Source organism: Sturnira hondurensis, unplaced genomic scaffold, assembly GCF_014824575.4.
Source record: "Sturnira hondurensis isolate 20B ecotype Veracruz unplaced genomic scaffold, ASM1482457v3 Scaffold0022542, whole genome shotgun sequence".
Taxonomy (NCBI): domain Eukaryota; kingdom Metazoa; phylum Chordata; class Mammalia; order Chiroptera; family Phyllostomidae; genus Sturnira; species Sturnira hondurensis.
In genome coordinates this window covers 1393396-1417956 of record NW_028095173.1, presented here as the reverse complement: position 1 = coordinate 1417956, position 24561 = coordinate 1393396, and the positions used below count along the sequence as shown (strand labels likewise).

Below are 24561 nucleotides of genomic sequence, written 5' to 3'. Positions count from 1 at the left end.
ACCAAGAAGGAACACACCAAGGCACATCATCATTACATTAGCCAAGGTTAAAATGAAGGAGAGAATCCTAGAAGCAGCAAGAAATAAGGGGGCAGTCACCTACAAAGGAGTACCCATCTGACTGTCAGCAGATTTCTCCAAAGAGACCTTACAGGCAAGAAGGGTTTGGAAAGAAGTATTTCAAGTCATGAAATCCAAAGACCTACAGCCAAGATTGCTTTATCCAGCAAAACTTTCCTTTAGAATGGAAGGACAGATAAAGTGCTTCTCAGATAAGGTCAAGTTCAAGGAGTTCATCATCACCAAGCCCTTATTATATGAAATGCTAAAGGGACTTATATAAGAAAAAGAAGATGAAAAATATGAACAGTGAAAGGACAGCAAACTCACAGTTGTTAACAACCACACCTAAAACAAAAGCAAACCAAGAGGACAGCTAGATCAGGAGCAGAACCATAGAAATGAAGATCAAATGGAGGGTTAGCAACAGGGGAATGGGAGGAGGAGAAGGGGGGAGAAGGTACAGAAAATAGCATAGACAGTAGGTAGAAAATAGATAGGGGGGAGGGCAAGAATAGTAGGGGAAATATAGAATCTAAAGAACTTGAGACACGTGGTTATAAACTAAGGGGGGGAGAATGGTGAGGGAGAGAGTGTGGGGGTGGAGAGGAATGAAGGGGGACGAATAGAACAACTGTAATGGTATAATCAATAAAACACATTAAAAATAAAAATAAATAAATAAAACTTTGTTGTCTTTAAATTTAGTTGTGGGAGGGGGCACAGTGTTTCCACCTACGCCTCCATCTTGGCCAGAAGTCTCATTGTTTTTGCTATTGTCCCCATGTTTATAAAATAAACATTCTTTTACTTTCTCCTTTGTGCACATGTGTTAGTTTCTCTATGGTATATACCTAGGAAAGGAATGGCTGGTCTACCTTTAGTTCACTACATCTTCTCAGCATTCTCAAGTAGGGGCCAGTTTGCAGCCCTACCACAGTTCATAAGTCAGGAAGATATGTTAAGTAGGAAAAGGAAAGAATAAGGAGGGGTACAATGTAGAGCATAATGGGAAAACTAAGTAATTTAAAGACAATCTGAAGTATAGCAGTAGGATAAAAAGAATCTCTTACAGAAAAAGAAAGCTGTCAATCTTAGCTCTTTATTTTTCTTCTTTTAGATCAAGAATGCATTTTTATTGAGCTTAAACAAGGCTTCTCTGTCAAGTATTCTGAAAAATTTGCCTGATCACATTGTTTGTATGCTTTGAAATGTGCTGAATGATCCATTACTTACTGGAATGCCACATGAGAACGAGCAAAATTGAATGACTTCTTTATTTTTTCTAGGGCAGGTGAAATTTGAATAAGAGATAAAAATTTCAGTCCTACCATTTTAAAAAAGCCATAATAACTTCATTGTGTTGTATATTTTCATTTGGGAGTGCAGTTTAAGTTGAACTTAGACTTGGGTCTTCTGAAATTAAAAAATTCTAAATATGTAGCCAAACCTTTGTTTGTACCAGTCAGGAAAATACTATGCACACTAAAAAAAATACATGTTTTATTCATATGAATCTATTAACTCTGTCCTCTAACCATATCATCCCTTAATTTTCTGCCATCTTCTTTCACCTTTTTGCCCTTGTTCCATCTCTTGTCATAGTATTTAGAAAAATATAATGATCCAGAAGCTTGAGACAAGGAGGAGGTCAAAAGGAAAGAGAGGGAGAAAGCACAGATCACTGGTTTTGAGATGTTCCCTACACCCTACAAAGCCAGGCTGAGGGCCAGTTCTGGTTATACTGATCAGAAGAGATGGGTGCTGTTTGGTACAGATGACTCTGATAGCACATGCTGGGACTTCATGAATTGAAGACCATTATTATTACATTTACTGAGCCCTCTTTTCAGGGTATAGGAATGTTTATCTTCAGGGCCTTTTGCACGCCTCAAAGTGGAGTGGAAATGTTTGAACACCTGTGTCTTATATCTCTGGTTTATATGCTCCATAGATCAGGTGACTGCTGAGAACCTTTCTCCCTATACCATTCTTTCTCTGTGCAACATTCTTTCCTCTGGTCTTCTCTGGGTTACTCCTATTCACCTTTTGGTTCTGAGACTTTTTGTTTTCAGGATTCCTTTAAACTCTTAAAAATTCCTGAGGAACCAAAGAACTTTTATTTATGTGGATGATATTGACCAGTATTTACCATATTAGAAATTAAAACTATATAATTTAAAATATTAATTTAAAACAATAAATCCTGTTACTTTGTAAACATAAATAATATATTTTTACAAAAAATTTTTAGTTTTGGAAAATATGGTTGGAAGAGTGGCATTGATTCACATTTGTTTCATGCCTCCTCAATATCTAGCTACTGAAGACAGCTAGATTCCCTTATCTGCATTGGATCTGTTGTGACATCACATGTTGTATAGCCTCTGGGAAACTATTGTACACTTCTGAAGAGATAAACTGAAAAAGGCAAATAACAACTTAATGTTATGAAAATAGTTTGACCTTAATGGGACATCTGAAAGTTCTGTTTCTACTTGAAATTAGGGATCATGTGTGGTTTTTGTATTAAATGGGACCCCAGTTATGTCTCCAGCTCTTAGCATAGGGCCTGCCCTGTGTTGGACATTCAGTAAATACTTGGATAAATAAATGCATGAATGAACTTGAATAAACAAATTTCTTGAATTCAGCTGGATTATGGAGTTTCTTTTAAGATGTAATACCTTCTCTGAATTGTGTACTTAGGGTCTACACTCACGTCATGTTTTCAAGACTGGTTGGTTATTCCTAAGACTGTTGAATGATGCTCTGGAATCATGTAGTGTTCTGCTCATATTCTGTTTATCTTATCCATTGTACCCCATTATAATTCTTTGTTTATTTGCCACCCCACCCCCAGATTCTTGAACTTATTGAGAATAGGGACTGTGACTTACTTATATTTTTAGTCCTTTTCTCCATGCCTCACTCAGGGACTAGCATATTTTGGCCTATAGTAGACACAAAACAGTTGTTGGAAGTGCCATATTTTATTTGAAAAGGTACATATGCTACAATTGCAAGTAAATGTAAAGATTTTGACCTAAGAGAAATCATAATGCCATTGCGTGGATTACTGATAGGTTATTTCTGAATTGTTTTGCACATCACTTTCTTATAGGGTAGTCTAGTAAGTAGTCTGATTACAAGAATCATAGTGATCAGGTTTTGTTTTAAAAACATTTGTCATGCATGGACACTATTCTTTCAGCAGACATTTGAGTTATGTACATGTGTTGAGTACTGTGGTGTGTCTTGGAGTTACAACTGTGAGCAACATATACTCGATCCCTCCTTTAAGGACCTATGGTCTAGCAATCTAGTTTCAGAGTCAGCAGACTTCTTTTGTACAGGGATGAATAGTAAGTGTTCAGACTTTGCGGGCCATATGACCTTGATTGTAAACACTCAAGTCTGCCATTGTGGCCCCAAAGCAGTCATAGATGCTATGTAAACATGAATGTGGCTGTGTTCCAATAAATTTCATTCACAAAAACAAGAGGTAGGACAGATTGGTCCCAGGGGCCATGGTTTACTGATTCTTGATCTAGTTCATTTATTTCTTGTTCTCTGTCTCACTCACATATCCACAGCTGCTATTTTCCTGTTTTCGGTGACTTATTTGCTACAATTAGCTAAGGTGAGATTGTTGAAGAGCTTGACCTCATGCAAATGAATAAAGTTGATTCTTGTTTCTTCTTTTGCTCTTTTACCAGGACATTTTATTTCCTTACATCAAAGAAAATGTTAAAGAGTATTTGCAGACACATTGGGAAGAAGAGGAGTGTCAGCAGGATGTCAGTCTTTTGAGGAAACAGGTTGGGACATTTCTGTTCTATGGCTTCCACATAGACGTATGTGGAAGTATCTTAGAAATAGTATCTTCCAAGTATCTTAGAAATAGGATGCTTAGAGACTTATGCTCAAGCCCTTTCTGGATGGAATGCAAAAGGTTTTGTGCTGTCTTTTCACATTTTTTCATTGATGTCTCAGAGCAACAACACCTTACCACCTCATTCTCCACTCTTTTCTGGTTCCTGGCATGAGCCCCTGCTGAGCCCTGCACAGTGCTCCCAGACCCTGACATCTATACATCACCTCCAGACATCTTACCCCAGCTCACACGTGGCCTCAACATCAACTCCACCTGCATGTCATGTGCTTATTCTGTCCAGTTTTCAGTCTCTTTTTTCCCTTCCACAGTGTGCTGTGGATCTCCTGTTTTGTTGTTTTTTCTTATTAAAATTGCTTCAGTGACAAAGATCTTAATATGCTGTGCAGAACTAACTCTCTGGCAGTTTTTTTCTAGTTAATTTTCTATTTGGACAATGTGGAACACTGAATTTTTTAACGTTAAGAGTTAGGATTAGAAATATAGTCATGTTCTTTGGGGCATTGGGGTATTTCTGTTTGTTGGATTTTCTAGATAATTCATGGTTAGTCTGAAACACTTCCCTCCTGTGCCTCTTTTGTTGTCTCAATTCTTGTTGAAACATGCATACATATTCCCGAATTGTAGGATATGAATCATTGAGTCTTTAGATGTTAGACATAGGCGTTGTCACATTGTCAGTGTTCCAAGTAGCTGTTAGAGTTTTTGCAAGATGTGGATTGCAGGAAACTGTGAAACAACCTCAGGTATAACTTCACTAGCTTCTTTTAATTGAACTCCAGGCATGAACTAACTTTAAAGATTTTCCTTGGTTTTTTCCCTCCGTTATAGTACAGAGAAAATTATCAGATTTAATTGAGGTCATGGTTTGTTGATCATAATAAGTAAATCAATAAGCCAGGTTTTATTATGTCATTTTATCATGTGCCGCCTCTCTTCTCACATACATGCCTCTTGGTTTAAATTTCAGCTTTAGCAATATAGGAAAGGTAAATGTAAATTATTAATTATAAGCCAGTTTCTTTTAGGAATCATTCAGATCAGCTACAAAATGTAAAATATTTTTAATTTGTAACAGTGCTTGGTGCTAAAGATATTTAGAGAAAGTTGGTCAGCTTGGTTGTCAGATATCATTTTAGGTGCTCTTTTTTCAAATAAGAAAGAAACAAACTTCATGTTGTTTATGACTTGAAGGCTGAAGAGGACTCCCACCTGGTTGGGGCCGTTCCGATCCCTGCTGCATCTGAGAGTGGGGCAGATGACCTGCAACAGACGATCCAGGCTGTGGTAGATAATGTGTGCTGGCAGATGTCTCTGGACCGAAAGACCACAGCGCTGAAACAGCTGCAGGGCCACATGTGGAGGGCAGCATTCACAGCGGGGCGTGTGAAAGCAGAGTATGTAGCTGCTCACATGACTTTGAACAATTCACCAGCCTCAAAGTCAAATACATTTTCTACTAGTCCTCTTTCTCCAGTGTTGCTTGCCTAGTAAAATAGATAAAATCAACATTCTTTTTATTCTAACAGATGAGTGTTTTGTTTTCAAAGCTGGGATAAAACATTTCACCCAGCTAAATTTCCCAAACCTGATGTTCGTCTTTGTGGAATAGTTGAAGGACTTTTAATACCAGTTTGAAAACAGCTTCCTAGAAAATGGTCTTTTTTTTTTTTAAGATTTTATTTATTTATCTTTAGAGGGAAAGGAGAAAGGGAGAGAAATATCAGTGTATGGTTGCCTCTCATGCATCCCCCGCTGGGAACTGGCCTGCAACCCAGGCACGTGCCCTGACTGGGAATCGAATTGTGATCCTCTGGTTCGCAGGATCCACTGAGCTACACCAGCCAGGGCTGAAAATGGTCATTTTTTAAATAACTTATATTTGATCCTTTGCATAAGAGTAACAGCACTGTTGGGCTGCTTCCCAGGACCATTAGACTACCTGTTTTCTGTTCTGTTAGAGAAGCAAGAACTATACTTCTGCACCCCGTCACTTTGAGGGTACTCAGAGTGTCAGCAGTGCCACTTTGTTTTGTGCTCTTTTGAACACCTTCCATAGACCTTTGGTCTTGGTGGTGGAGTTCCTGAGCACTTTTGCTGAAAGAGACTTGAGTCCTATGTTGCTAAGNCAGGCCTGCACTCAATCCACTGAGCTACACCAGCCAGGGCTGAAAATGGTCATTTTTTAAATAACCTATATTTGATCCTTTGCATAAGAGTAACAGCACTGTTGGGCTGCTTCCCAGGACCATTAGACTACCTGTTTTCTGTTCTGTTAGAGAAGCAAGAACTATACTTCTGCACCCCGTCACTTTGAGGGTACTCAGAGTGTCAGCAGTGCCACTTTGTTTTGTGCTCTTTTGAACACCTTCCATAGACCTTTGGTCTTGGTGGTGGAGTTCCTGAGCACTTTTGCTGAAAGAGACTTGAGTCCTATGTTGCTAAGATATTCTTAATAAGGCACTGCCACTAAGGGGTTTAGACCATTGCCTGATGTAAATCCTAAGATCCAAGACCATTTCTAGCTGCCTATGTTTCTTTTGTTTTTTTGCAAATGAGCTGCCATTTCTTTATATACTTTACAAGGGGCTTCCACCTTTTAAAGGATGCATTGGAATGTCAGGATAGGCCAGTGATATGGAAATATCAGCTAGATTGCTTTGTAAAACATTCAGAAGAGTGGAGCCAGGAGACCATATTTGAATTACTTAGCCCTTCCTTCTCTTGGTCTTGGTTCCTCAATGATAAAACCAGGGACTTGAAATAAGTTATCGTAGACTTCTAAGCCCTGCTTTGGAGCAATAACAATGTGTGTATTCAACATGGAAAAATTCTGTCTCTGTAAGTACAAAGTAACACACAATTATGTGTGCTGGGTTTGAACTAATTAATCTCTTTTCTTCAATTAGTGCAACATATTAAACTTTTATACAGAAGATTTCTTTGATATTTTTCACTCTTTTAAGGATGACTAGCTCCACATCCCAACTTCCTTGTGCTTCTCTTTTCATCCATCTTCTATGGTATTTCCACCACTGAATAGAATAGATAAAATAGAATAGAATTGGTCAACAAGACGATGTCAGGAATTAGAAAAACAGACACTTTGCTGATTAGCGAATGTGAGATGGTACAAGTTGCTTATCTGATTTGATACATAGTGTTTTTTCTGTGTAGTAAAACTTTTGGTTTTCTTAATTCTCAGGAAATAGTTCCATTTTATAGATAATTAAAAATTAATAGCTTTGAGCCCCCAAACATGTTTTCTTTTGTTTGGGTACAGATCTTTCTAAAAGCATTCCCCATGCTTTCTTAAGGCACACTGGACATAATTTAACCTTCACTTGTCATGTAGGTCAGCAAAGATTATGTAATAGTACAATATTATTGTTTGCTTTTTTGAGTTCTTTGGGAACTTAAAAAGTCACTTTCTGCCCTGATCAGTGTGGCTCAGTTCATTGGAGTGTCATCGTGTAAACCTAAAGGTCACAGATCTGATTCCTGGTCCGGGCAAATGCCTAGGTTGTGGGTTTGGTCCCCAACTGGGACACAAGTGTGAGGCAACCAGTCATTGTTTCTCACATCGGTGTTTCTCTCCCTCTCTCCCTACCTTCCCCCCTCTAAAATCAATAAGCGGGTCTTAGAATGAGGATTAAAAAAATTACTTGTTTCATCCTGTTATCTGTAATAACTTTTGACTATCATTAGTGGGGCTGTCAAAAACTATTCTTCTTTCCACCTGAATTGTTGCTTCTGATCTGCTGTGATCCTAGAACTCGATTGACACTCTTACTAGAGTTGCAGATAAAGTCTTATGGAGTTGCTTCTCATGGAAACCATTTGGGCATAGGTAGAGTGCCATTTGGGCACTTGTGACAACTATTTTGACTGTTTTTCATCTGGCTAGATTACATGTTCCTGCATTTTAACTTTTTTTTTCTCCAGGTTCTTTGAAGATGTAGTTCCAGCAGTCAGGAAGTGGAGAGAGGCTGGAATGAAGGTGTATGTTTATTCTTCAGGGAGTATAGAAGCACAGAAACTATTATTTGGGTATTCTACAGAGGGAGATATTCTTGAGGTAGGTTACCTAATCACTTTGTTCTTTGACATGATCAAAGCATGAAATAATGAATGTTAAAGGAATATGCTACAGTTACAAGCTAAATTAGCATTCAGGTAAATTGCATTTATATATGCTAAGTTCTTTGGGGAAACGGAAAAACTGGGGAATACGTTATAGGCAAGGGTGAAATGTTTTTCGTTACCAACTTTTGCATCAGTGATTCATACACTTTGTTGTGCATAAGAATCACCTGGAGAGTTTGTTTAAAATGTAGATCTCTGGGCCCCACTTCCTAGAAAATCTGAATTGACAGGGCTGGGGTAGAGAGTCAGGAATCTGCATTTTTAAATATCCACTCAAAGTGATTTGATGATGGTAGTACTAGAACCATATGTAAAATACAGCTAATAAGACATGAGTTAGCTTATAAATCATCTATCTTGCCAATATTAGGAAACTGTCAGACCTAATGGCATATTTTTCTTTTGGTTGTTTAAAGTGGCAGGTAAAGTGTAAAAGTGATACATGTCACTATCTCAAAAATCAACAAGAAACCCCCAGAGTTCTTGAATGCAGCAGGGTAAAGCTGCATTGATTGTTTCTGGTACTTTGGAGAGATACAGATTTTATTTGAGCAGACCTAACATTCTTTTTTAAATTTAATATAATTTTATTTTTAATCCTCACCTGAGGATATGTTTATTGATTTTAGAGAGAGAAGGAGGGAGAGAAAGAGACAGAGACAGAGATGTGAAAAAGAAACAGATTGGTTGTCTCCTGTACCTACCCGGACTGGGGTATGACTATGTCCTAACTAGGGATGGAACCCGCCACCTTTTGGTGTAAGGGATGACAGTCCAATCAACTGAACCACCTGACCAGGGAGAACCAGCATTCTTATGTAAGAGAACTGGGTACAGTATTAAACAGGGAAGGCCACCTGTTACATTTCTTGTTCATGAAAAAATTCTTGTTAGTTCTGTGTCCCACCTCCATCTCTGCGCCCCCTGGAGGACAGACTGGTCATTGGAAGGAGGGAATTCATTTAGGACCTCAACAAGAAACACTAACTCAATCAATGCACACTGAAATCAGTGATACACAGTAGGTCACTCAGACAATTATTTTTTAAAATAAATATTTATTGAGCTTCTACTGTATACAGAGAACACTTTGGCTTTGGGGATTATATTCTCATTTTAGTACTTTTTATATTCTAAATAAAAAATTCAATCAGTAAAAAAAATTGAATTATTGGTAATTATTGTCCTCTGAATACAGATGTAATCCTCTTCTGCTCTCTCTGGTATGACAGAAAATAAAGTGAAGACATGACATGATAATTATCAACTGAGTTCAATAGTGAAAACTTGATTCTCCAGTTACTAAATGAGGCAGAACTTGAGAGAAAAAAATGTAAAACCAATTTTAACTTTTTATAAGTTAAAAAAAACCATAATATTACCTTAATTTGTCTTTGAGTAGTTGTTAGGTTTGTTTTTTAGTTTGTGAAAAGTTCGGGAAATATTGAAGAGATTACATTATAAAAGCTGATCCTTAATATGGACTTGTTTTAATTATTGTTGGTTAAATTAGGTGACACATTTGACCCCAATTATTTCTAAGATGGCAAGGGTATATACTATCTCTTGGGTAGAATTTAAACATGTTTTAATCAGAAAACAAAAGGTTGTTGAAAGTAAAGTAACTGCGTATTAATGAAGCAGGTTAGAAAAATCTGTCATTCTGGTGTCAAAAGGACAATGTTCAGAATTTTTCTTCAGGAGTGAAATGTCATAGTCTAGTAAGCAGTTTGAGTGCAAATAGTATTTTAAGGGTAGAAAGTAGGGCATGTGCATTTTTAAAGATTTTGGATAAAGTAATGCTAATGAAAGGAAAACAAGTAGATTTTAAAATGATCTTATATGTGTTTAACTGGTAGTCTTCTTATTTCAAATGTATATTGCTATAAAAGCTTTGTATATACTTTTTGTAGCCCTCACAAAGTAATCTGTTAAGTAGATTTTCAGTTGTATACTGATTGAGTGAAGTTACTCTGATTGTTATATATTTCAGAAATAAGGGATGAGAGACAAAGGGTCCAGGTTACAAGTGTACTTATAGTGTCAGTCTTTCCCATTTCTGTATTCAGCTTATTGATGGTCACTTTGATACCAAGATTGGACACAAAGTGGAGAGTGAGAGTTATCGAAAGATTGCAGACAGCATTGGGTGCTCAACCAGCAACATCCTGTTTCTGACAGACATCACTCCAGGTGAGAAATCTGACTTCCTGCTCCAGGATGGGAACCGAGGCTGGCACTGTAAACACACTGCCTCTTTAAAGAAAGTGTATGTGTAGACCCTTGAAAAATGAAAATTTTATCAAGAGGCAGTGAACCAGCCAACTCACCCCTTTACATTTACCAGTTCTTGGGGGTTGTGTGGGGGGAAGTGGCATTGGAAAGACTAATTCTTCTCATTTTCTCTTTATTCATGGTTTTCTACCCATCCCTCTGTTTATGTACACACACACACACACAGATTAAATGAAAAAATAAGAAAGGATGACTTTTAAGGGCTTTAGCTTGGAAGTGAGCATGCATACAAGAATATGATGGTAGGTGCATGGCTAGTTAAGGGGAATAAAGTCACAATAGACCTGTAGCAAATATGTTTAACAGCAGTGAGATCACATATACACAACCGAAAAAAGAGAAAGAGAACTCTAGTTTGAGTGATTTTGCCTCATTGTCTTTCCGACTGATGAACACTGACTGCCCTATGGTGACTAGGTGCCTCACCCCTGCCTTCCCTAGGACCATCTCAGGCCCCACTCATGATTCCCCTGTTTAAACACAGCATTTTTTTTACCCAGCATGGCCCTCTTTATTTTATGTAGTACATTACCAGATGCACTAAGCAATATATGCTGTTCTTTCGTGGCAATTTAAGTGATTTCAAGAGTGGTTTAAAACATGTATTTAAGAGTCCTTCAAAAAATTATAGAGAGAAACAGTATTGAATAAAGAAACAACAGCAGGTGAAGAGGTAGAGGGTGCTAGAGGTGGTGGTCTCTGCCATTCTTACCTGAAAGCCCTAGGTGGTGAGGCTTTCCTACACTTCCCCACCTGGCCCCTGCTTTTGATTTTATGCTCATTCTTAGAGTTGTGTGCCTCCCTAGGGGGCCTGCTCTTGGTGTGTTTACAATTGCACTTGTATTTGAGGGTAGTTCTGTATATTTACATTTCTTCCACTTGCCTTGGATTGTAAGTTTCACCTTCCTTTCACACCCAGAACAGGGCTTTGGGTATTGTGCAGCTGCTCTGACACTGTCTGTGCTGAAGGCTGGGAAAGGGTGTTGGGGAAAAGAGGCAGAGGTCGGGGAGTGGTCTCTTGCCTAGTTGGCTCCACGTGGCTCCCCCGGCCCCTTGGAGTTGGCTTCAGCATTTGTTGGCAGTATTCCTCTCTTTAGCTGTCTGTCTCTTGTCACAGAACTAAAGCCATCCTCATTCACTAGAACTTTCAGAGATAGGGCCCAAGGCGATTCAGGCTGCTGGCAAAGGTGTCTCACCTGTTACCACAGGTATAGGAATATATTTTTCTACTTCTGACCCTTGACCTTTTGGTTTGTTGTGTTAGGGAAGAATTGTAGGTATATAATAAGCAAGTACTAATTTGCTAAGCAGTTTTGAAAAAAAAAATCTTAACCAGCATAGATCATTTAATGTCTTCAGTAACTTATGTTTTTCAGAGAAAAAGGGGTAAAACAGGCTTAATTTCATCTAACATACAGTAGACATTCAGTAATCATGAGTAGACATTCAGTAATCATTTAACCTTGGTTAAATTTCAGACCTTGGTGAATCTAGATTGGAATTTTTAATCTAGGAAGTCAGTATTTTGTGAGGATCAGCCCCCATCCTGCATGTCCTGTCTTGGGTCAGCTTCAGGGTCTAAGGGCTTCTATCAACTGGGGTCTCCTTTTTCAACACATTGGAAAGCTTTACATTTTCATGTCTGGCTGCACTGAAGGTGACAGACAGATGCCTGGATGCAATGCTTCAGGTTCATTGTATAACTAGGTAACCAGGCCACTTAAATGTATCATCAGCAAGCATTAGCTGTAACAACAAGCATTTCACCTGGCCTCTACTTTGAACTGTAAATGTTTGCCTGTCATATTTCTGTATTGAAACCTTTTACTGGATCAAAGCTATAATATACCCTTTTCCTTGAATGGTTTGTGGGGGCTTAGAGTGGTGGGGTAGGGAGGTGGCTTTACTGTGTACATATTTAGGGAGGTGCCAGCAGTTTCTGTGAAGAATGATACTTTTGCTCCTTAAGGGAGACAGGCCTTGTTCTGGTGAATGTTTAGGTTTAATCTGTAAATTGCTTTTCTTTTAATTCATATAAAGGGGGCTATGGGAGGTGAAAATCTGTGGTTTGTCTTATATTTAATTTTCTTAGCATTTTTGAATGGTAAGTTTCTGTAGGCTTAAAATTAGGAATCTGCTTTGTGGCTGGAGCTCCCCACAAAGTTGGCCTGTCCTGAGCATAATATGATTCCCAGCACCTTGTCCTATCTCCCACCTTTAGCTTACTATAAATGATTATAGTCCCTGCCCTAAGCCACTTACAGTTTCTTCATAGTTTTGTTTTTTAGCCACATTTTTTTTGTCTAGGTGCCATCATAGTACATCTATAATTTCAGGTTTTTTCTTCTTCCTTAAGCCATTCCCTTAGGTTGCAGTCACAGATATTACTCCTATTCTTTTTTTTTCCATTTTATTGATTATACCATTACAGTTGTCCCATTCCCCCCCTTCATTCCCCTCCACCCAGCACACCCCTCCCCCACCACTCCCCCCCTTCTTCTGTTCATGTCCATGTGTCACAAGTTCTTTAGATTCTGTATTTCCCATAGTATTCCTGCCCTCCCCCCATCTATTTTCTACCTACCTTCTGTGCTACTTATTCTTAGCACCTTCTCTCCCCTTCTCCTCTTCCCACTCCCCTGTTGCTAACCCTCCATGTGATCTCCATTTCTATGTTTCCACTCCCCATCTAGCTGTCCTCTTAGTTTGCTTTTGTTTTAGGTGTGGTTGTTAATAACTGTGAGTTTGCTGTCCTTTCACTGTTCATATTTTTTATCTTCTTTTTCTTAGATAAGTCCCTTTAACATTTCATATAATAAGGGCTTGGTGATGATGAACTCCTTGAACTTGACCTTATCTGAGAAGCAATTTATCTGCCCTTCTATTCTAAATGAAAGCTTTGCTAGATAAAGCAATCTTGGCTGTAGGTCTTTGGATTTCATGACTTGGAATACTTCTTTCCAGCCCCTTCTTGCCTGTAAGGTCTCTTTGGAGAAATCCACTGACAGTCTGATGGGCACTCCTTTGTAGGTGACTGCCCCCTTATCTCTTGCTGCTTCTAGGATTCTCTCCTTCATTTTAATCTTGGCTAATGTAATTATGATGTGCCTTGGTGTGTTCCTTCTTGGGTCCAACTTCTTTGGGACTCTCTGAGCTTCCTGGATTTCCTGGAAGTCTATTTCCTTTGCCAGACTGGGGAAGTTCTCCTTTATTATTTGTTCAAATAAGTTTTCCACTCGTGGCTGTTCCTTTCCCCCTTCTGGTACCCCTATAATTCGGATGTTGGAACGTTTAAAGATGTCCTGGAGGTTCCTAAGCCTCTCCTCATTTTTCTGAATTGTTGTTTCTTTCTTCCTTCTGGTCCACTCCCTTGATTTGAGTCCCAGTTTCCTTTCCATCACTATTGGTTTCCTGTGCATTTCCCTTCATTTCAATCAGTTTAGCCTTCATATGTTCCTCTAATTTGTGGAATATATTTAAAATCAACCAATTCTGTGAGCATCCTGATCACCAGTATTTTGAACTGCACATCTGAAAGGCCAGGTATTTCTTGGTCACTTAGAATTATAGGCTCTGGGGCTTTGAGCTCTTCTTGAGTCATAATGCTTGGTCTGTTCACATCTGTTATGTTTGAGGGGCGGAGCCTTAGGTGTTCACCAGGGCTGGGCAACCCAGTCTCTTGGTTGTGACACTGTATGTGGGGGCAGGGTCAGAGAGGGGAAAAAATGGCGTTTTGCTCCGCTCCTCTCTCTCTCAGATTTCTGTCCCCTCTGCGGCTTCTCACAAGGAAATTGGGCTCCTCTGGTGCTGGTTCCCGGGTGTGTGTGCCCGTTACTCTCCAGGACCCTGTGGGTCTTTCCAACAAACTCTCTGTGAGCCTGAGAGCCTCTCCTGGCCCCTTGACCCAGAGAAAGTGTTTCCAGTTGGTGCTTTCAGGCTCTAATTCCCATCACTGGGGCCCTAGCCTGAGTGGTCTGTCTCACTGTTTGCTCCTTTGTTTGGTTTATCTGCACGCGAATGTGTGACTGAAGTCAGCCAGCCACCCTGCGCTCTCACTGGGTCTGCCCATCACCACCCCACGCCTGGGATCCACCAACCGCCTCCACCTCTGCTCCTGGGTCAGTTGGAGGGAATGGTCTTTCCAGCCCAACCCTGCTCCGCTGCTGCCTCCTCCCCTCTTACCAGTCTGTCTGAGTGGTTCATTGTTGTTGGACTTCTGTACAGTTCAATTTTCACTGTTTTGGCTGCGTTTTTGTCTCTAAAACTTTGCTGTCTTTAAATTTAGTTGTGGGAGGAGGCACAGTGTTTCCACCTACGCCTCCATCTTGGCTGGAAGTCCTACTCCTATTCTTTTTTACAGACTAGAGATGGTCCTCAGGTTGGCCTTACAATGAAATTGGCTCCCTGGGAGTCCTCCACAAAGACGTGTTATTCTTGCCCCTAGACTTCTGCCAGCCCCACGCCCTGTAGTGATGCGGACTGTGGCTCATGGGGTCTGCCACATTGTAGATGAGATGTGAGAACTTCACAGGGACTGCTGAATCCTGTGGAGGAAAAGGGGCAGCATGGATTCTCTCTCAAGAGGAGAAAAAACCTTGGCCCTTGCCGTGACAGGCCTTTATTCTTTTTTTTGGGTACCTTGTATGGAGGCTAGTCCTCATTTACTATGCACAAGTTCACTGCAGGGGACTGACTACCTTTTACAGGTAACAAAGGAAAGAATGCTGCTAATTACTTTTAAGAGAAGGATGTTGCAGATCAGGGGGAAAAGTGGTTGAACTGGTCACACTCCATACTTGGGAGATTTAGTACAGATTTTAGGAAGTTACAGTAAGCACTTTCTGCCTCAATTAGGGCTGAGGGAGTTTTAGCGAAAGCAAGCCTCATAGCAGTCTAGGTACAGTGCAGGCCCGATTCCCCACAGGAAAACCTCTCTGTGGGCATGGTCCTGCCTGCCACTCACTCCCCACTGGTTTTCCATATGGAGGCTGAGCTATAATTCCATGCCATATGAAGCAGTTCCCCACACTTAATAGGAGCAGAACTGGGCCCATCTATAGCTGGGATGGGGCCAGGTAGCTGGCTGCCTGTCTGTTACCTCTGAACCTGTGTTTTGGTACCAGGTGCCTAGACTTTTATTGCCAAGGCAAAGTGGAAGACCAAGAGATAATGCACAATATTGGATTGGCTAAAATGTTTGTTTAGTTTTTTTGCCAAATAAAACACATTTTTCACTTTCACCAATAACTTTATTGATTTGGATATTTTGAGTATGTCAGCAATGGTTATAACGTTGACTGTTCTTAATTAATGTCTCTACTTGGTCGCTATCAACTTCGACTGATCTACCTAACTATGGAGCATCATCCAGCAAGAAATCTCTAGCATGAAACTTCACAAACCATTTTTGACACATTTGATCAGTCTCAGCACCTCCTCCATATACTGCACAAATCTTTTTTAGCATTTCAGTTGCATTTTTACCTTTCTTGAAATAATAAAGCACAATATGTCAAAAAAGTTATGTATTTTCTTCATCTTCAATGGCTACAGAAAAATCCACCAATTTTGATAAGCTTTTTTATTTAAATGCACACTGATATGATAGCTTTTACAAAGCAATGTAACAAAATTGTTTTGAATAAAGTTAAAGACAACTAAGCTCTACTAGAACCATTTTGGGGAAATAAACAAACAAATTTTGGGGCAACTCAATAATACCCAAGTGTGAAAGAGAACTGAAAGACTTTCTCTTTGGAGGAAAGGAAAGGGGTCCAGGGTTTTTAAAGTCAAGTATTAGTTAAGTGTCTCAATATTATATGAATAGAACAAATATATGCTGAGGGAAAAACTCTTCATGGTGATCTAGGTAAGACATTGGATGTCATTTGCTAGTGTCAAGTCCCATGTGGTCATGGATCATGGATCATGATGGCTCAGCTTAGTGGAGATCCCAGATTGCTCATTAGAAGGAGAGCTTTGCTTGAGGCAGTTGGCTAGGAACTGGGAATGGGAGGCAGTTACCTCTTCTGTTGTAATGAATGGCATATGTAGAATTTGCCTGTGAAGGGAATGTTTAGCACTTGTATTGCCTGGGAAGACGACATCCCTTTCACAGGAAGAGCAGAAGATAACTATGAGGTGAGTAGGAGGAAGAGATAACTCTGTCCCACTTTTCTCTGTGGGAACTCTCTCAACACCACTGCCCTTGATCCATTCAGATACTGTGATCTTTCTTTGAAGCTTGAGAAGCTATTAAGGATTTTTTTTAATACCAATCTAAATTCCATAGAATGTATTTCAGATTCTTTCCCAGTTTTATTCTATCTATCCAAGTATGCTCCAACTTTCTGACCTGTGTTTGGGCTCCTATTCTTCCAATATTTGTACAGCTACTTTATGTCCAATATTTGTACAGCTACTTTATGTTTGCTTAGAATGTATATTTTATTGCTAATTTCTTTTCCTTGAAATTTCTGATCAAAACCTATCCTGTGCAGATCCTAATTCTGTGGTTTCACACTGGGGACCTGAGATTCTGCTTTTTTTTTTAACAAGCTTGCAGGTGATTTCCCTCACTGCCGGTCCATGGACCACACTTGGAGTGGTAGTACTCTAGAGCAGGAGTTGGCAGACTTACTCCGCAAAGGCCAGATGGTACATACTTTAGGCTTTGCAGGTGGCATACAGCCTCTGTCACAGCTCTCCAGCTCTGCCCTTGTAGTGTGAAAGCAGCCATAGATGATATACAAATGAATGGGTGTGGCTTTGTTCTAATAAAATTATGTTTACAAAAACAAGTAGCAGGCTATAATTTGCTGACCTTCATTCTTAGAGGGACCACAGAGGCAAATTAACAATTTCAAACTTAGCTATACCACTTGCTAGCTCTCAGTTTTGCTGTCTGTAGATTGGGGATACTAATACTAAGTGCCTCGGGGTTGTTGTGAACATTTGTATGAGAATGGGAGCTCCGCGAAGGCAGGAGCTTTGTTTTGTTCTCTGTTCTAGAACAGTATCTGGTACATAGTAGGTGCTAAATTAATATATTAGCTGTTATCTTTCAGGTGGAACAAACTGAAGAGATATGTAATCTAAGGCATTTTAGAGTTATTTCCTGCAATATCTAGCTTACCTAGTTTTATTTTACTAGTCCTATTTTTATTACTACCTACCATGCGGTCACTGATCTCAGTCTATTGAGGGAGGAGAGAGACAACAGATAATAACTGCCAGCTCATGTGGTTGTGATAGAACTAAATACAGGGTATTAAAGGAGCACATAGGATGCCATGATTGTGCTTCTGGAAGATGAGATATTTGAGTTGAATTTCAAAGAGTGGGAATTTGAGGCAAAAGAAGATGGGCAGTCTAGTCAGGGGTTATGACATGTTTGGGCTCCAGATGTGAGAGCAGAGCAAGTATTGTGGCCTTATTCATTTCTAGGATTCCATTTGTCCAATACGTACTTGATTGGCGTTTTTCCTGAGACGCTGCTCTGTGGGAAACAGTTCAATTCTGTAGGACTAATGGGAGGAAACAGGAAAGTTGTAGACAGAACATGGTTTTGTCCTGCCTCATTCATATGTACTTAATAAACCTCAGAAGTCTGGATATATTGCCTTTCTAGTCTGTCAAGTGCAATTATAAAATTTTTTTATTACAGAAAAATTAAAAATTACTTAAGAGAGACATATGTGCCCATCTTCTAGCTTCAGCAGTGATCCAATCAGGGCCAAACTTGTTTCTTACATTCCCACATCTCCTGATTACTTTGAAGCAAATCTCAGATATCATATTTTGACATTTCTGACATTTATTTTGGTTTTTCACAGAGGCCAGTGCTGCTGAGAAAGCAGATGTACATGTAGCTGTGGTGGTAAGACCTGGCAATGCAGGACTAACAGATGATGAAAAGACTTACTATAGCCTCATCACATCCTTCAGCGAACTGCACCTCCCTTCCTCATGCTAGAGGAGGACTTCTAAGGAAGTCTGGACTGTCTTCACAGAGTTGTCCATGTAGTGTAGTTTTATTATCCTAATGGTAAAAGGAACTTAGTTTTTTGTATGCAAATATATATGTGTGTGTTCAGATTACCTTTCACAGGCACAGAAGTGAAGGGAGAAAGCTCATTGAGAAGGAAACTAATTTAAAGATTCTTTATATGTAGAAATTGTTTGAAATTATAACTCTTACCCTTACTGAGGGCAAAATGTAGTTGAGAGAAGGAATTACTGTAATACAGATCCAATGTGTTACGTTTATCAAGTTATGTACTAAAATAGAAAGACAGGTTTGAGAACTTATTCAGAAGCCTTGGTATTTTAAAAACTGGAAGTATTTCAAAGACGTATTCCTAATAATTCAGCCCTCTTTTAATTATGAGTTAGAAGATTGCAGCGGCTGAATTTCAAAATATTAGCTGCCTACATACAAAAGACGAAGTTATTTATTTCTGCTCCTGAAAAGACAAAATTGGGAAAGGAAGCTTATTTGCATCTCGATCAAACATCTGTTACTTAAAAAACTTGCAAATCATTGTTGCATCCTCAATTGCCTTATCAGTGAAAAAGGTGCACTGATAAAACAGGTAAAATAGGAAGATGGTTCTTAACATCTTAAGATTCTTAACAAAAGAGTTCTAAACCTGCCTATTGTATATAGATTTCATAGTTGCCTTTCTAACTCCTTAGCACAGTTTGAGAATATATGTTAATGCTGTTTACTATTTTTTTTAAGTTGACTGAAATTAGTTTATAAGACCTAGAAAAGCCCTACTATGTACTATTTTCCTTGCAAGGGATGCGGAAATATAAATTTTATAAAAGCATCATTTATCCTGGCTCAATTTTAATGCGATGGCATGTTAATTTCATGTTGTGATTAATAAAAAAAAATTTCTCCTTCACTCAGTTTTATGTAGGTGCCTGAACTATATACCTCTTACTGCTGTAATCAAAAGAAGCTGTAGGCCTGGCTGGCATAGCTCAGTGGATTGAGCTCAGGCCACAAACCAAAGGGTTGCAGGTTTGATTCCCAATCAGGGCATATGCCTGGGTTGCCGGGCCAGGTCCCCAGTGGGAGCCACGTGAGAGGCAACCACACATTGATGTTTCCCTCTCTTCTTCCCTCCCTTCCCATCTCTGAAAAGAAATAAATAAAAGCTTAAATAAAATAAAATTAAATTAAAATTAAAAAAAGAAGCTGTAGATATTGAGAAAAATAAAAATTTTATGTTAGTTTTTGTCTTAATTGTGTGTGTTTTAATGGAACGCCTTTGGAAAATCATTGTTGATTATTTGATTTATGTATACATACATGGCTAACTAACCTCATTGGTTATTATTTCATTTAGATAGTCAGCATTTAGATTATGATTGTGGTTTCTTGGATTTGTGAGATTCATGTTTGAGGTTTATAGGATAATGCTTGAAGAAGGCAAGAGGCAATTTTCTCCTAAATAAGGAAAATTAATGAATCCTGGAGGAATAATTTTGGGAACACTTTGAATGGGGAAGAGGAAGAAGCTTTGCAAATATAAAAGGAGAGGGAATATAAAAGATGTTATATTGATAACTTTCAACTTCCAGTAGCTAATTAATCAAAGGAGCGTGGAAATATAGAAGAGTGGTATAAGGGAAATGAATATACCATATTTTGCCATGTATAATGCATTTCCATGAATAATACACACCCATGTTTTTGGCCCAAACTTTCATTTTGCTTTAATTTTTTAATCCAAATTTTATTTACTTATATTTGGATACCTATTTTTGTATTATAAAGGAATTTTAAAGGAGTTATACTTTTAATGCATAAACATAAGTTAAAATATTTGTAGAGATGGAATTAATATTACCTGTGCATAGTGTGCACCCTTATTTTTCCCTCAAAAATTTGGGGTAAAAAGTGCACATTATATATGGCAAAATATAGTAAGTAAATCCTAGAAATGGGAGTGAGTTGTAAATGATAGTAAAACCACAAATAGTAATAAAAGTTTGAATTTCATACAATTTCTGGAAAGGCTATTGGGAAGATGACAGAAAAAGGTATCTTAATTATACTAAAGAAATAATTGGAAATTAAAGAAGAAATGAGAAAATTATGCCTCAGGGTCTGGATTAGAAAGGAATTTAATGGAAAGCAGGGGATTTTGTATCTAGCAAATGGAGAATTGAGTTGGAGAGGTGGATTCAGGCTGCTATAGCAAAATACCACAGACTGAGTGGCTCATAAACAACAATTTTATTTCTTACCGTTTTGAAGGCTAGCAAGTCAAATCATGTTGCTGGTAAATGCAATGTCTGATGGGAGTCCATCAGACATTGTAACCTCACATGGTGGAAGGGACAAAGGAGCTTTCTTGGGCTTCTTTTATAAAGGCACTAATCCCATTCATGAAGGTTTTACCAAGATTCCCCAAAAGTCCTACCTCTAAGTGTATCACCTTGATGGAGAGGACCCAAATGGCGGAGGAGTGAATGGAAACTAACCTCCCAAGACCAAACTGGAGTTATAACTAAATTATAGGGAAAAAAAGCCAAATAACCAACTGACCACTAGCTATAGAGAAGCCTTATAACCACAGAGGGAAAGAAGCCACATTACCATAAGGAGACTGGTAGGGAGTGCACAGGAGATGGGAGAGGGCTGGCTGGGCTCCCACAGATGACATCCGAAGTGCTGGAGAGGACTTCAGTGGCTAGGGGATACTCCCTGAGAAGTGTGAGGTTGATCCCAAACTGGGCTCCCCAGCCTACAGCACCAGAACCAGAAAAGGAACCCAAAAAATACAGGGCTGTGAAAAGCAGCAGTGTATGTCCACCAGGGAGAGATGGCTGGAGATGCAGAGACCCTCTTAGAGGGACAACACACCAAGTTTTGTTTGCAGCTGCTTACCGTGGGCTCTAACACAGAGAGGGCAGAGTGGACTAGAGATGTGTGAGGAGAGTCTGGGGCACGTGGCTCTGGGGAGAGAACTGAAGGAACAGCTATCAGGATTCCTGTGCAGACCCATTCCCATACTGCAGGAGCCATCTTTCTCAGGCAGAGCAGTCCTCTGTCAATGGCAGCCTGAGGGGAAACAGTAGCCCTGCCCACAGGAATTATTCTGCCCCACCCTGTAGGGCTTAAGCCCTGGTGCTGAGGAGTACAGCTGGAACACATTCACTGATTAACCCTGCAGAAAGCCTGCAGGCAGAGGTGGATCACTGGGAGCTCTGAGACTTCAGCTGACCCTCTCCCAGGCCCAGTTCTGATAAAAGCCAGCCTTGGTGGGCAGCCTGGTTCTTTGTGCACACACAGGCCCATCAGAGGGAGCCACATGCTGTGGATGATGGACAACTCCAAACAGGCTGCCCAGAGCCAGTCACAAACAGGGTTTGACTTAGATGTATACCAGAGTCTTATAGATCTACTTCCCTAATCTGGTGAAAGAAGAAGTCACAAAAATCCAGGAAGCTCAAGTCCCAAAAAAGTTGGCCCCAAAGAGGCCGACACCAAGACACATCATAATTAAAATGGCATGGCCTAAAGATAAGGAGAGAATCCTAAAAGCCACAAAAGAAAAGCAGGTAGTTACCTACAGGGGAGCACCATTAGACTGTTATTTGATTTCTCAACAAAACCATTTCAGGCCAGAGGGAGAGACGTGAAATTTAAGATGAAAAGCAAGGACCTACAACTAAGGCTATGCTACCCAGCAAGGCCATCATTTAAAATTGAAGGAGAAATAAGTAGCTTCCCAGACAAGAGAAAACTAAAGCTTGTTAGCACCAAACTAGTACTGCAATGGATGTTACAGGACTTGCTTTAAGAAGAAGAAAAACAGGAAAATAGTCTAACAAAATGGCACTAAATATGTATCTATCAATAATCATCTTAAATGTAAAAGGCTTAAATGCTCCACCCAAAAGACATAGGGTAGGCGAATGGATAAGAAAACAACACCCATGTATACACGGCCTCCTGGATACCCACCTCAGATCAAAAGATACACAAAGACTAAAAGTAAAGGGGTGGAAAAATATATTTCATGCAAATGGAAAGGGAAAAAAAGCTGGAGTAGCAATACTTATATCTGACATATAGACTTTAAAGGACACTACATAATGATAAAGGAAACAATCCAACAAGAGGATATAACCCTAGTAAACATTTATGCACCCAACATAGGAGCACCTAAATATGTGAGGCAAATGTTGATTGGGAATAAAGGGAGAGACTGACAGGAATACAGTCATAAGTGGGAATTTTAACACCCCTTTGACTTCAATGGGTAGAACTTCCTGACAGAAGATCAACAAGGAGACAGCAGCCTTAAATGACACACTAGATTGAATGGTTTTAATTGATGATCTTAAGAGCATTTCACCCCAAAGCAGCAGAATATACATACTTTCAAATGCCAAATACATCACCTTGAGGGTTAGATTTCAATATATGCATTTATGGGGTACACAGACATTCAGCCTATAACAACAGGCATTTACTGTCCATAGTAAAGAGTAACAGAAAAACTAGTTTATATTGATTAATTGAGGACAAATAGATAAAAAAAATTAAGAGAAAGTTGCAATATGAAATTTAGTTTGTCAAAGAGGGCTGTGAAAGGAAGGGGGAAAGATGGGGAACCTATTTCTTAGATCCTAAGAAACTCATTTACAGTGTGATAGGAAAGGATCTTAGGAAGATGCTTGAGTTGTGAAGGACATTGGTCATGAAGGAAGAAAAATGACTAGAAAGTGGGTGGTGAGCTAGGAGATAAATCCAGATAAATTCATGGTCGTTAGTAAGGGAAGCAGGAAAAAACTCACCTAGAATTTCCAAATAGAGAATAAAGGCACTAAACTTTCTTAGCATCCTGTTTGCAGAGCATACAGGAGACAAAGGACTCTCGAAGTTGTGGCCCTTTTCATTTCTGTTTGTTAATCCAGATCTACCTCAGCTGTGTTCTTTGCCAAAATGGCACTGATTTCCAGTCTTGGGTCAAAACTCAAGTTTGTTCTTAGAAGAGAAGACTCAGACAAAGAGGCTTCTTTAATCTTATTAGAGATTCTGGAGTAGCAGAGCCTGATGTTTCACCTTCTGGAAGTCTGGTCTTAGTTGCTAAGCTTAACTGGTGTCTAGTTTGAGTTGCACAGGGAAAGGTTGAGGGCTGCTGCTCTGCCAAAACAGGCGCACAGCAGCCTTTGCCCAGCAGGTGGTGCTGTTTCCCTAGAGGTTTTAACAAGTGTGAGGTCACCAAATTTAGCAGATGGAGCTAACACAGCATTAAGAGAAAATGAAGAGTGCTTACAGCTCTTTTTGAATTTGTCTAGTAGGTCTTCCTGTCTTTACCAAAAGACCCACAATTTTAAACAAAGAAATAAGTATGCGTGTGAAAAGCAACCAATCAATGTTTTTCTCTTGATGTTTTCCTCTTTCTCCCCTTCCCCTCCCTATACAAAAATAAATAAATATCTTTAAAAAGTTAATTATAATTCATTTGCCGTTAAAAGGCAATAGCATGAGCCCTAATCAATGTGGCTCTCAGTTGGTTGAGTGTCATTCTGCAAAGTGAAAGGTTGCATATACCTGGGTTGCAGGTTTGACCCTGAGTCTGGGCGTGTGCAAGAGGCAACTGATCGCTGTTTTCTCCATCCCTTCCCCTCTCTCTAAAAATAAAGTTTTTTTTAAATATAATTTTTATTTAATTCTTGTTCAAGTATAGGTTTCTGTCTTATATTCCCAACCCTGCCCGCCCCCCACCCCATGCTCCCAGCCTCCCTCCCCTTTCCACCCCCCACCCTTAGTTATTGTCCATGTGTCTTTTATACTTGTTCATGTGAGTCCATTCCCTTTTCCCCTATGATTCTCTCCCCTCTCCCCTCTGGACCCTGACAGCCTGTTCCATATTTGAGTGTCATTGGTCGTATTTTGCTTGCTTGTTTGGTTTGTTTAGATTCCTGTTAATGGTGAGATCATATGATATTTGTCTTTCACCGCCTGGCTTATTTCGCTCAGCATAATGCTTTCCAGTTCCATCCATGATGTTGCAAAGGGTAGTAGTTCCTTCTTCCTTTCTGCAGCATAGAATTCCATTGTGTAAATGTACCATAGTTTTTTGATCCAGTCATTTACCGATGGGCATCTAGGCTGCTTCCAACTCTTGGCTATC

At 39.5% G+C, this 24561-nt stretch overlaps 1 protein-coding gene and 1 non-coding gene across 3 annotated transcripts in view; both read left to right on the top strand.

The window, feature by feature from the left end:
- The window catches only part of ENOPH1 (enolase-phosphatase 1), a 29170-nt gene extending 9824 nt beyond the window's left edge, over positions 1-19346 (top strand). For both annotated transcript variants that reach the window (XM_037035646.1, XM_037035645.1), the window contains exons 2-6: positions 3780-3881; positions 5150-5352; positions 7901-8033; positions 10171-10294; positions 18232-19346. In XM_037035646.1, the coding sequence (XP_036891541.1) occupies positions 3780-3881; positions 5150-5352; positions 7901-8033; positions 10171-10294; positions 18232-18371 (702 nt within the window). In that variant the 3' untranslated portion in view covers positions 18372-19346. The remainder of the gene's footprint in view (positions 1-3779; positions 3882-5149; positions 5353-7900; positions 8034-10170; positions 10295-18231) is intronic.
- Positions 19347-23690: 4344 nt separating this feature from the next.
- Positions 23691-23753, top strand: LOC118979571 (U7 small nuclear RNA). The gene has a single exon (XR_005064943.1). It is a non-coding gene; the product is annotated as a U7 small nuclear RNA (small nuclear RNA).
- Positions 23754-24561: the final 808 nt, after the last annotated feature.